At 49.4% G+C, this 13,683-nt stretch overlaps 2 protein-coding genes across 2 annotated transcripts in view; both read left to right on the top strand.

The window, feature by feature from the left end:
* Positions 1-13,683, top strand: part of LOC149443119 (uncharacterized) — a 170,318-nt gene that overhangs the window by 99,761 nt on the left and 56,874 nt on the right. The window lies entirely within an intron of this gene.
* LOC149443124 (uncharacterized) overlaps positions 3,350-13,683 on the top strand; it is a 41,895-nt gene continuing 31,561 nt past the window's right edge. The window contains exons 1-7 of the mRNA XM_089655910.1: positions 3,350-4,402; positions 5,193-5,308; positions 5,580-5,714; positions 5,846-5,915; positions 6,032-6,396; positions 6,486-6,624; positions 7,111-7,688. Of these exons, the coding sequence (XP_089512036.1) occupies positions 5,225-5,308; positions 5,580-5,714; positions 5,846-5,915; positions 6,032-6,396; positions 6,486-6,624; positions 7,111-7,688 (1,371 nt within the window). The 5' untranslated portion in view covers positions 3,350-4,402; positions 5,193-5,224. The remainder of the gene's footprint in view (positions 4,403-5,192; positions 5,309-5,579; positions 5,715-5,845; positions 5,916-6,031; positions 6,397-6,485; positions 6,625-7,110; positions 7,689-13,683) is intronic.

A 13,683-nucleotide genomic window follows, 5' to 3' on the forward strand; every position in this document is an offset into this window, starting at 1 on the left:
GGTGCAGAGGTGCTGCCTGCTGTCCTTTTACCATTCATTGCAGGACTGTCTACACCTGGGTTACCATGTACACCAGGGGTGTCCAACTGGTGGCCCTCCAGCTGTTGCAAAACTACAAGTCCCATCATGCCTCCACCTTTGGGAGCCATGCTTGTAACTGTCAATCTTGCAATGCCTCATGGGACTTGTAGTTTGGCAACAGTTGGAGGGCCGCCAGTTTGACACCCGTGATGTACACCTTCCAGACACACCTATCTCTCACACCCTACTCCATGAGTACCCAACAGGGGATTACCCCTCACTTGTAGTTATCATGGAGACCAGGCAAATAGGAGCCAACTCTAAAACTCAGGAGAACATTCGCTCTGCCGTAGGTCCTCTCATCATTCTTCCAGACATGCTTACCCTATCTCCTGCACCCTACAGGGGAATACCCTCACTTGTAGCTTTGGTGGAGACCAGGTGAAAGGAACCAATTCTAAATGACAGTGGAACATTCACACTGCCGTAGGTCCTCTCAACATTCTTCCAGACATGCTTTCCCTAACTCAGTGTTTCTCAACTCCAGTCCTCATGGACCCCCAACAGGTCATGTTTTCAGGATTTCCCTCAGATGAAACAGCTGTGGTAATTACTAAGGCAGTGAAACTGATCAAATCACCTGTGCAAAATAATGGAAATCCTGAAAACATGACCTGTTGGGGGTCCATGAGGACTGGAGTTGAGAAACACTGCCCTAACTCCTGCACCCTATGAGTACCTCACAGGGGAATACCCTCACTTGTAGCTTTGGTGGAGACCAGGTGAAAAGGAACCAATTCTAAATTACAAGAGAACATTCACTGCCGTAGGTCCTCTCAACATTCTTCCAGACATGCTTACCCTATGTCCTGCACCCTATGAGTACCCCACAGGGGAATACCCTCACTTGTAGCTTTGGTGGACCCCACAGGGGAATACCCCTCACTTGTAGCTATGGTGGAGACCAGGTGATAGGAACCAATTCTAAATTACAGGTGAACATTCACTCTGCCGAAGGTCCTTTCAACATTCTTCCAGACATGCTTACCCTATGTCCTGCACCCTATGAGTACCCTACAGGGGAATATCCTCACTTGTAGCTTTGGTGGAGACCAGGTGAAAGGAACCAATTCTAAATTACAGAACATTCCTTCTGCTTTATGACACCACTGGTCACACCCTTTAATGCCACTTCCACCCAGAGCCCTTATAAGCTGCTGCTGTTCCACAAGGACTTATTGTGGGACAGTCTACACCGGGGTTACCGCACACTCCTTCCAGACACTTTTCCTATCTCCTGCATCCTTTGAGTACCCTACAGGGAAATACCCTCACTTGTAGCTTTGGTGGACCCCACAGGGGAATACCCTCACTTGTAGCTTTGGTGGACCCCACAGGGGAATACCCCTCACTTGTAGCTTTGGTGGAGACCAGGTGAAAGGTAACCAATTCTAAATCAAAGGAGAACATTCACTCTGCCGAAGGTCCTCTCAGCATTCTTCCAGACAGCCTTACCCTATGTCCTGCACCCTACAGGGGAATATACTCATTTGTAGCTTTGGTGGAGACCAGGTGATAGGAACCAATTCTAAGTCACAGGTGAACATTTGCTCTGCTTTATGACACCACTGGTCACACCCTTTAATGCCACTTCCACCTAGAGCCCTTATAAGTTGCTGCCGTTCCCCAAGGACTTATTGTGGGATGGTCTACATCGGGGTTACCGCACACTCCTACCAGACACATTTTCACTATTTCCCGCATCCTATGAGTACCCCACAGGGGGATCACTTGTAGCTTTGGAGGAGACCAGGTGAAAGGAACCATTTCTAAATTATAGGAGAATATTCACTCTGCCGTAGGCCTCTCAACATTCTTCCAGACATGCTTACCCTATCTCCTGCACCCTACAGGGGGATACCCTCACTTGTAGCTTTGGAGGACCTCAAAGGGGAATCCCCTCACTTGTAGCTTTGGTGGAGACCAGGTGAAAGGGAACCAATTCTAAATTACAGGAGAACATTTGCTCTTCCGAAGGTTCGCTCAGTCTCAGAGAGGCAATGTGTCCCTTGGACCGGAGGAGGACCTGGTTTTACCACCAATGTCCATATCCTGTTCTAGGTCTATCTCGGGCACCCAACATATGGCCAATCTGACCAAAGTAGAATTTTCTGTCACCGTTCCTTGGACAGATTACGGCCTTAATACAGCCATCTTTGTCCAGAGCTTTAGAATGCCCTACCTCTTCCCCCACTCCAGGTTCCCAACTGGAGTCAGATCCCGATATGCCGGTCCTAGAGGATGCAGAAACAGAAGGGAGTGAAGAGAATATGGAGGCCGTACTGGAGGAAGGTGTGGAGGATTTATTTCCCTCACATTGTCCCTTATATCAGTGGTCAGTGTAGCAGTCCCTTACATTGGTGACTGATGGGATAAGGACCCCCTTATATCAGTGGTCAGTGTAGCGGTCCCTTACATTGGTGACTGATGGGATAAGGACCCCCTTATATCAGTGGTCAGTGTAGCGGTCCCTTACATTGGTGACCGATGGGATAAGGACCCCCTTATATCAGTGGTCAGTGTAGTGGCCCCTTACATTGGTGACCGATGGGAGAAGGACCCCCTTATATCAGTGGTCAGTGTAGCGGTCCCTTACATTGGTGACCGATGAGAGAAGGACCCCCTTTTATAAGTGGTCAGTGTAGTGGTCCCTTACATTGGTGACTGATGAGATAAGGACCCCCTTATATCAGTGGTCAGTGTAGTGGCCCTTTACATTGGTGACCGATGGGAGAAGGACCCCCTGATATTGATGAGTGGTGTCCAATAGGAGAAAGACATTCTTACATGGTCATCAGTGGGAGGACTGCCCCCTTACAGATTATTGATGTCAGTTGTTACTGAGAGACAGAATTGGTTCATTGCTCCAGGAACACCTAGAACCCTTTGGAGGATCCCTGGCTGAGAAAGGCTGGACTAGGCAGTCATATATTTCTGTCCCCCTTGGTGGGAGTGGAGGTGACCCCTCTATGAGGACATACAGTCCATACACACCCAGCACAAGGCCGGGGTCACACTACCAGATGGTTCTTGGGGCTGCAATTCCTCTGAGCTCCACAAGGTGGGGATCTCACTTCTACCCAGACAGGAAGTCTCTATGGAAGACAGGAAATGATGTCAGCTACAGACAGGAAGTAGCGGGTGAGTTGTGAGGAAGTAGAGAGGAGACATTGCTGGAAGTGGCAGCAGAGGAGGTAATAAGGTCTGATTTTATATTTACACCCAGAAATCCCCCCCCCCCCCGTCGCGCCCGTCCTCTTCCTCCACCGTCGCGCCCGTCCTCTTCCTCCACCGTCGCACTCGTCCTCTTCCTCTATAGTCACGTCCGTCCTCTCCCTCCACCGTCACGTCCGTCCTCTCCCTCCACCGTCACGTCCGTCCTCTCCCTCCACCGTCACGTCCTTCCTCTCCCTCCACCGTCACGTCCTTCCTCTCCCTCCACCGTCACGTCCTTCCTCTCCCTCCACCGTCACGTCCGTCCTCTCCCTCCACAGTAACTATGACGTCTTTTATCTCCAGCAGATGATGATACACACATATATAATGTGGGAGCCCAGATTAACCCCTTCAGGGGCAGAACATCCCCCACTTCCGGGGCTGGAACATTCTCCTCATTGTGGAGACACAGTCTAGTAATATGATCCTCTAACAAGCAGCATTGACAATAAACAGACAAGACAATGACCCTCCTGACCATACATGGCCTACAGAGGGCGATGATTACACTACACAGGCAGCCAATGGGCAATCAATACACTATGCAGCCAGCACAATGATGGAGTGCCGGGGTCAGGAGTATGGAGCATAAAGACCCTTACATTGCTGGTCAGGAGTATGGAGCATAGAGACCCTTACATTGCTGGTCAGGTGGAAGAAAACATCCCCCAGCCGGCCATGAAAAATATGTACCATCATTGGTGTCAGAGGGAGGAAATACTGAGGGGTCTGACGGAAGTAGAGGAGCTGAGGGGTCTGAGGGATGTAGAGGAGCTGAGGGGTTGTGAAAGATAATGGATAGCTGATGGACTCTAGAGACCCATTTGGGGGTAGTGGGTCTGAAGGACTCTGGGTCCATGATAGGTTTGGCAGGCTGCAGTGCTCTGTGGGAAGAGGAGGCTGTAGGACTCAAAGTGACTGTAAGGTAGGGAGGAGGGCTCCTAGTCTATGCTCTTCCTCCCACCTGCACTTACATTTCTTACCTCCTTACAGATTTCCTGCCAGGAAATGAAGGCAACCTTCACCTTCTTACCATCTCCTGGATACCAAGTGGAATGAAGAAGGGAAGTCCTTCACCCCTTGGTGGCACTCATACTTATAGGAGGTCTGTTTGTGCTGCATCTCTTAACAGGTAGCCATGGGTCTATGTTGTGGTTTTTGGGGAACAGTCCAATACCTTCCCATGACAAAGGCTCTGGCAGTGCCCAGTGCCGGAATTCAGAGCCCCAGGAGCCCACCAGCACTCTGTACAATGTCCTGAATACTACAGTATACTTGGCAACCAAGAGAGCAAACTCCTTCCCCTACTACCCCCTTACTACCCTTACTGAGCTGCCATTGGAGGGAAGAGAACAGACTCCTCCCCCACAGCTCCAGCAGCATCCTCCTGCTATCCAATCCAATCCCTTCTTTTACTGCAGTGACATCACTCCCGTCAGTAGGCAGGCTGCTGGAGATTGCAGCCTTACAGCTGGAGATCTGCCAATTATACTGATTGGTTGGCAACTTTGGCCAAAGGTCAGCAAGTTCCCCTTCCTGGACATCATGCTGACCCGACATTGTCCTCACAGCACTGCCTCCCAGCAAACAAGTCATAGCAAGGATCGTATTTATCATTCCTTGTCTGCAGATCTAAAACTCATCAAAACCAGTTCAGAGACCAAACAAACCCAACAGAGAAAAAGGAACTTCTGACCCGGTGGGCCAAGAGAGTCCCAGGACACCCAAGATGTAACAAACACTAAAGATTCAAAACTAAATGGGTTCCCATGGGGGCCATAATTCTTAAATGTACAGCAACCCTCCTATTATTTCTCCCCCCCCCCCCCCACGTCCACATCCTAATATTGTGTGACCAATACCATCCATATCATTCTTACTTTCATTTCCCAAAGTTATCCATCTACAAGGAGACCTGTATAGACCAATGAGGATGGAGGAGGACCAGAGTCACATGACTGAAAGGATACTAAAGCTCACCCTGGAGATCATCTACCTGCTGACTGGAGAGGTGAGGAGGATTCTGGGAGGTCACATGACATCACTCCCCTCTCTATTAATAAAACACAGACCTGACCGGAAAGGTGAGGAGTATTCTGGGAGGTCGCATGCCATCGCTTATCTCTATTAATAAAACACAAACCTGACCGGAGAGGTGAGGAGGATTCTGGGAGGTCACATGACATCACTCTCATCTCTATTAATAAAACACAGACCTGACTGGAGAGGTGAGGAGGATTCTGGGAGTCTAACATGATGTTCCTATTGGTTCCTCAATACAGAGATTTCCTCTTCTGAAGTCAGGTGACCATATGACCATCACAGTGTCTCCATGTGACTTCCTAAACCCTGAGAGACACAACATGCAGAAGATTCTAGAAGTCACCAAGAAGATGATGGAGCTGCTGACAGGAGAGGTGAGCGGTGCCGGGAATTCTGGGACATTCTCCAGTAACAGACAAGGGATGTTTCTGGATGGTGACTGTATCATTATGTGTGTCAGGTTCCTATAAGGTGTCAGGGTGTCACTGTCTATTTCTATATGTAGGAGTATTTAGGACACAAGCACCTCTACAAGGACGTCATGATGGACAATCAGCCGCCCCTCACATCACTGGGTAAGAGGAGACTTTATTGGAAAGGAGAGAGCAGTACGGAGGATCCACCTATATCCCCCATCATCTGATAAACACATAGAAACAATGGATTCAGTCAGTGTGTGTGTTTCCTACAGATGGATCCAGTCATGGGAACCCACCAGAGAGATGTCCCCGTCCTCTGTATTCCTGGGATTCTACACAGGAAGATCCCACCATCCCTCACCATCATCAGGTAGATGGATCTAGTCATGGGAACCCACCAGAGAGATGTCCCCGTCCTCTGTATTCCCGGGATTCCATGTTCAGGGATGAAAATATCCATGTTAAAGAAGAGTATAAAGAGGAGGATGAGGAGTATGGAGTGATGAAGGAGCTTTCAGAAGGACACAAGGAAATGATGGAGCCATCTAATACCAGGAATCCACCAGAAAAATGTCCCCATCCTCTGTATTCCCGGGATTCCACACAGGAAGGTCACACCATCCCTCACCATCATCAGGTAGATTTGGAACAATCACTGATAGTATCATTAGGATCTGTACATTATCTGCATTGTTACCATTGATGTCATTTTTATTATATATTCAGAGTGGAAACCTGAGAGATTCTAAAGTTGAGGTGAAATTAGAAGAAGAGGCGTATGTGAGGGATGATCAGCAGTCTATGGAGGAGGATGGAATAATGGGGACATTTATAGAGGAGGACACTCCTACAGAGATCAGCACAGGTGGGTCATGAACACTAAATCCATTCCTCCCCCCAACTGCTCACTGATTGGTGCAGAATAGGGCGGGGGCGGGGTGATATCACTTTCCTGAGCTGTGTTCCCCGTCCTGTATTTCTGAATTTCTCTCGGATAATCTTCCTTCTCTGTGCTGCAGACACAATTGATGTCTCTAGACTGGATTTATGGAGATTCTGGGGTTCAGCTGGCAGCAAAATGCTGATTTCTCAACCTAGGCACCTGCAGCTTGTATCCTAACCTTAGTATGATCCCATGAGGGGACACATGTTTTTGGCCTCACTTTTACATGGTGGTCAATGTTCCAAGATCAGCAGTATGGAGGCCCCAGGGGTGGAGTGCACTATATAAGGACTGAACCAACACGAGAAAAGCGTGGTTTCACTATTTGCTCCATGGACTTTAGTTGTGCATTTGTACAGATTTTGATGTTTCTCCTGTCTAGTAATCCTCTTTGTCTTTGTATTTTAGTCCATGGCCGGGAGATGAGGAAAACCTCCGAGGATTGTCTCACTTTGTCTCCAGACTGGAAAGTAGAAGATGAGGACATCACACAGTATAGTCCAGGAGAAAACCCGGCTCCCTCCAATGTCCATCCGGCACCACCCAGTGTAGATGGACCATCGGATTCCTCGTATCCTGAGGAACCTCAGACTGTGCGGGACCGGACACGCCTTCCAACCGGGAAGAGGTTCTCCTGTGCTGAGTGCGGGAAGAGTTTTGGGCAAAAATCAAATCTTGTCACACATCAGAGATCTCACACGGGGGAGAAGCCGTATTGCTGTCCTGAGTGCGGGAAATGTTTTTCAGGGAAGTCCAATCTTATCACACATCTGAGGTTTCACACGGGGGAGAGGCCGTATTCCTGTCCGGTGTGTGGGAAATGTTTTGTACAAAAATCAGAGATAGTCAGACATCAGAGGTCTCACACGGGGGAAAAACCGTATTCCTGTCCTGCGTGCGGGAAATGTTTTTCGCAGAGGTCCAACCTTCGCAGACATCAGAGATCTCACACAAGGCAGAAGTCCTTTCCTCTGACTGAGGGAATTGTTAGTCATTGAAGTTCTGTCTTCCTGGGGTTCCACACAGGGGCGGACTGACAATTCATGGGGCCCCCGGGCAATAGGGGATCATGGGGCCCCTGTGTCCTTGCCCAAACTCAAAAAAGCCTATGAAAAAGGTACTAGGGTCATCTCATGGGGCCCCCTATTGACCCTGGGCCCTCAGGCAGTGCCCGAGTTTCCAAATGGTCAGTCCACCCCTGGTTCCACACAACCCTGGAGTTGTATTAGTGCCTTGAGTGCGGGAAATGTCTTCTAGATGAATGTTGCTGGACATCCCAGCTGTCATGTGGGGGAGAAGCACCCTCTGATATACGTACACCTAAGATATACTCCATGGCTTATCATCATATAGCGGCTAAATTTACAGACCTCCCAGCAATGTTATCACCAGGCTGCAGATAGGGGGCGCTCTAATGTTTAGAGTGTGACCCCAGCAGAGGGATCCCACCTAGTTCACATTAACCCTTTCACTGCCGGAGCCGGTTTTGCATCACTTTTGCAGATTTTGGGCCTGAAGATTAGTTAACACCCCCAAACATGTATTTTCTGAAGGAATAGGCCCCGGAGAATAAAATAGTGGTCACTATGAAGGTGCACCTCGTACACAAATTCCCCGGGATTATTTCCCCCTCCCCCCCATTGTCGGGATCTTTTCTACCATACTTTGATATAATAATGGAACACGTTGTGTATTGTACACCAATCAATAATGACTCCGCCTCCACATTCCAAACAAGGGATTTTTTTCCCTTTACTATTTCCCGATTTTATGACTGCAACCTTGTCCGAAGTAAAATTGTAACAAAAAAAAATGGTGGACCAAAAATAAAATTTTGTGTGTGCAATGATGGCAGACTTGGATATCCAACATGGCTGGTAGGTGATGCTTTAAAAGGTTTTACAGGTTGTGGCGCCCTCCTTAGGATCTGTATAGTGAGGATGAGGATAGCTGTGTTTCTCTGCTTACCAGAGAGGCTGTTGGGTAAATTCAGTCTGGTATACACAGAGGGCTGGGGTTGATTAGTCATGTATCACGTACCTGGAGATGGAGGCCAATGGATAGAGGACTTCCCTTGCGGCTCCGGACTCCCCTGAGAGTGGGACAGCGAGAGTCTGACCCAAAGTTGCACAGGTTGCCTGTAGGAGTGCTGGTTGGTGGTCCACTCAGAAGCACAGCTGGTGCATGGAGATAGGTCTGCAGACAGGAGGCGCCTGTGCGTGGTATGCAAGCCCTTCTGGGATTTAGATGTTTACTGGGTAATCGGTTCAAGCCAAGGTCAGGTACCAGGTGGGAATCAGAGCAGACATAGTTAGATGGGATAGCCGAGGTCATACACAGAGGAGCGAGAGAGAGAGTATCCGTAAGCCAAGCTGAGGTCAGATCAGGGGTAAGGCAGAGTAGACAGGTCCAGGAGCAAGCCGAGTCAGTAACAGGAAATCACGGGTCAAAGTCACAGGAACAAGGCACGGGGAGCTAGAGATCATCCAGCAACTTGAGGAAGTGATGACCCTCCTTATAAAGGCCGTCTGGCAGAAAACTGAGGCTGATATGTCCTTCTGTGGCCATGCAGAGTACTGGCAGAAACACCAGAACTTCTGCTGTGGACAGGACCCTGATATCAGGTCTGCTCATGGTGCCCTTGTGCTTTTGAGTTTGCCTTGAGCTCCACCTGCCTTCAGGAAGCTAAGAGAACCTTCCAAAACATGGGTAGGGACTAGGAAAATGATCAGCATGAATATGGATACAGCACCTAGCCAATTGTGGGGGAAGGTGTCCCCACTGCATGCTGGGAGAAGTATTTATGTTCTGTGAGCACATGAACTCAGGCCCTTTCCTGGAGATGATTGCACCAACCAGGCTGGTGGAAGGCTTGTCTCGCCTGGCACCTGGTGCCATGTGGCCTCAGGTGGGTGACCTGAGGGCCTGAAGTCAGAGAGTTACCTGGTTCTACACTAAGCTGACTGCCAAAGATCTGTCTGGTATCACTGGACAGAGTCGCTTGGAAGGAGGCAACTATTCTGTCCTTGGGCCTTGTGAGTACAAACACTGAGAGATCTTGGGGACTCTGTGTGCTTTGCTACCCCTCTGGTGCTTGATAGTCAGTGTGGGTCTGAGAAAAGGGAACTCTGGCTGGTGTTCTGAAGAGTTTGTCCAAGTGTTGCTACTGCCAAGGACTTTGCTCAGCTACATCACCTTTGGGCTGGCACACTTGCTGTCATGCGGGCCTCAGGTGGGCAGCCCAAGAGCCTGAAGTCAAAGAGAGTGGCCCTGGTTCTACAATACGCTGACTGAGGGGAGCCATCTGCCAAATATCTGTCTGGTATCACCGGAGAGAGTCGTTTAGAGGGAGGCTGCCATTCTGTCCTTGGGCCCTGTGAGTACAGACACAGAGATCTTGGGGACTCTGTGCTTTGCTACCCCTCTGGTGCTTGATAGTCAGCGTGGGTCTGAGAAAAGGGAACTCTGGCTGGTGTTCTAAAGAGCTTGTCCAAGTGTTGCTACTGCCAAGGACTTTGCTCAGCTATGTCACCTTTGGGCTGTCGCACTTGCTTCCATGCAGGCCTCAGGTGGGCAACCCGAGAACCTGAAGTCAAAGAGTGACCCTGGTTCTACATTATGCTGAATGAGGGGGGCCATCTGCCAAAGATCTGTCTGGTATCACTGGAGAAAGTCGCCTGGAAGATTGGAAGGAGGCAACCATTCTGTCCTTGAGCCTTGAGTACAGACACAGAGATCTCGGGGCCTCTGTGTGCTCTGCTACTCCTCTGGTGCTTGATAGTCAGCATGGGTTTGAGAAAAGGGAACTCTGGCTGGTGTTCTGAAGAGCTTGTCCAAGTGTTGCTACTGCCAAGGACTTTGCTCAAGTTCTGCTGTTTTTATGAACTGTCGCAGTCTGCCATAACAGGCCTGTACCTGAGGGGCTCAGCCCTGCAACTACTACTACTGCTAAAGGGACTCGGCTCACTCTTAAACTACTTGTTGCTGCAATCTAAAGAGAAGTCTGCTATCTGCTTCAACCGGGACTTCTACAGGGACTTCACCAGCGCCCAACTAGGAGATCAGCGAGATGTCCTCAGTGTGAAGAATTCTGATCTTGGAGTGTCCTACTACATTCCCCATCCCTATCCCCAGTCCTACAATAAAACTCCAAAAACCCCAAACATCCTCTAGACTGGCCATTGGATAGAATGAGCGAAAGTGTGTGCACCTGGCTGTGAAAAATACTTTGTGACTGGCAGCGGAGTGCAGCAAGGAGAGACCTGGGCAATAATAAAAGTGGCTCCTATGGCAGTAGCGCTACACAGTTAACCATGAACACTGGTTGCAGTGCAGTGGTCAGGGGTATATAATATATGGCTCAGTATACAGAGTGCAGTGGTCAGGAGGATGTGTGTAATTTACCCGTGAACTCTGCACTCTGTATGCAGTGTACCCCTGAACTCTATGCAGGGCACCCCTGAACTCTGCACTCTGTATGCAGTGCACCCCTGAACTCTGCACTGTGTGTAGCGCACCCTTGAAATCTGCACTCTGTATGCAGTGCACCCCTGAATTCTACACTCTGTATTTAGTGCCCCCTGAACTCTGCATTTAGTGTCCCCCTGAACTCTGCACTCTGTAGTGCACCCCTGAACTCTGAATGCAGCACACCCCTGAACTCTGCACTCTGTGTAACTCACCCTTGAACTCTTCACTCTGTGTGCAGTGCACCCCTGAACTCTGAATGAAGCACACCCCTTAACTCTGCGTGTAGTGCACCACTGAATGCAGCACACCCCTGAACTCAGCACTGTGTGTGCAGCACACCCCTGAAATCTGCACTCTGTATGCAGCACACCCCTAAAATCTGCACTCTGTGTGTAGCACACCCCTGAACTCTGCACTCTGTATACAGCACACCCCTGAACTCTGCACTATGTACATCGTGCACCCACAAACTTTACATTTAATGCACCCCTCCCCCCCCAGACTCTGTTGAGGTTTGGAGGGTGTGTGGGGGGAGGGGGGGGGGGGCTGTCATGGTTGCGGTCCTGCACCTATTTTCTGAGAAACAAAGCCATATAGATTCAGCTCAAAAAACTTAAAGGAAGACTTTGAAAACCCATCAGATCTCAATAGGGAGGAATTTCCTGCTGGATCTCTAAACTGACATGGATGGGTGGGGAACGTAAGGACACCCCATAATTTGATGGAAATGAAAATGATCGACCTACAGAGGACTGAATTCAAAGACACCACGAAAATCAAAATGAAGAAATGATGCAGCAGGCGAGTCCATGTTGGTGAAATGTCATTGCAGCAACTCAGAATGGTCCTCAGTAGTCTGTGTGGCCCACACATGCTTGTATGCATGCCTGACAATGTTGGGTGAGGGTCCTAATGAGACCACGGATGGTGTCCTGGGGGATTTCCTCCCAGATCTAGACAGGGCATCACTGAGCTCTTGAACAGTCTGAGGCGCAACCTGGTGGCGTTGGGTGGACCGACACATGACATCCCAGAGGGGTTCTATTGGATTTAGGTCAGGCGAGCGTGGGGGCCATTCAATGGTATTAATTCCTTCGTTCTCCAGGAACTGCCTGCATACTCTCCCCACATGAGGCCAGGCATTGTCGTGCACCAGGAGGAACCCAGGACCCACTGCACCAGGAGGAACCCAGGACCCACTGCACCAGGAGGAACCCAGGACCCACTGCACCAGGGAGGAACCCAGGGCCCTCTGCACCAGGGAGGAACCCAGGACCCACTGCACCAGCGTAGGGTCTGACAATGGGTCCAAGGATTTCATCCCCATACCTAATGGCAGTCACGGTGCCATTGTCTAGCCTGTAGAGGTCTGTGCGTCCCTCCATGGATATGCCTCCCCAGACCCCCCACCAAAATGGTCATGCTGAACCATGTTACAGGCAGCAGACCCTTTCACGTCTGTCACATGTGCTCAGGGGGAACCTGCTCTCATCTGTGAAAAGCACAGGGTGCCAGTGGTGGACCTGCCAATTCTGGTGTTCAATGGCAAATGTTAATGCAGCTCTATGGTGCCGGGCAGTGAGCACAGGGCCCACTAGAGGATGTCGGGCCCTCAGGCCACCCTCATGAAGCCTCTTTCTGATTGTTTGGTCAGATACATTCACACCAGTGGCCTGCTGGAGGTCATTTTGTAGGGCTCTGGCAGAGCTAATCCTGTTCCTCCTTGTACAAAGGAGCAGATACCGGTCCTGCTGATGGGTTAAGGACCTTCTACGGCCCTGTCCAGCTCTCCTAGAGTAACTTCCTGTCTCCTGGAATCTCCTCCATGCTCTTGAGACTGTGCTGGGAGACACAGCAAACCTTCTGGCAATGACACATATTGATGTGCCATCCTGTAGGAGTTGGACTGCCTGTACAACCTCTGTAGGGTCCAGGTATGAACTCATGCTACCAGTACTGACACTAACCCTAGCCAAATGCAAAACTAGTGAAAAACAGAAAAGATAAGTAGGGAAAAAAATGTCAGTGGCCTCCACCTGTAAAACCATTCCTGTTTTGGGGGTCGTCTCATTGTTACCCATCCAGTGCACCTGTTGTTAATTTCATGAACACCAAAGCAGCTGAAACTGATGAACAACCCCCTCTGCAACTTACCTGACCAGATCCATATCCCAGAAGGGTCATGGACTTGATGCTAGATTTGGATTACATAGTCGTCCTTTCATTATTTTGAGCCATGTATATATTTCAACTATAGTGTACAGTAAGCCTTATAGATGAGAATCGTTCATGTGGTGAGTCAACACCCAGTCCAGTTATGGCTCTATACATAGAAAACAATCACTTTTTTTTTAAATGCTTCAGAAATGTATAAACTTCTAAAAATTGCTGCTAATTTATGGAGGATTGTGTATCCCAAACGGCACCATAGGGATCAGGTTGGATGCCCCATGCCTTCACCTTCCCCACAAAGGATATTTAAGGGCAAATAGGACAAGAAAACATTCAAAA

The sequence above is a fragment of the Staurois parvus genome, unplaced genomic scaffold (genome assembly GCF_062004578.1).
Source record: "Staurois parvus isolate SC_StPar_1 unplaced genomic scaffold, SC_StPar_1.0 ptg000874l, whole genome shotgun sequence".
NCBI lineage: Eukaryota > Metazoa > Chordata > Amphibia > Anura > Ranidae > Staurois > Staurois parvus.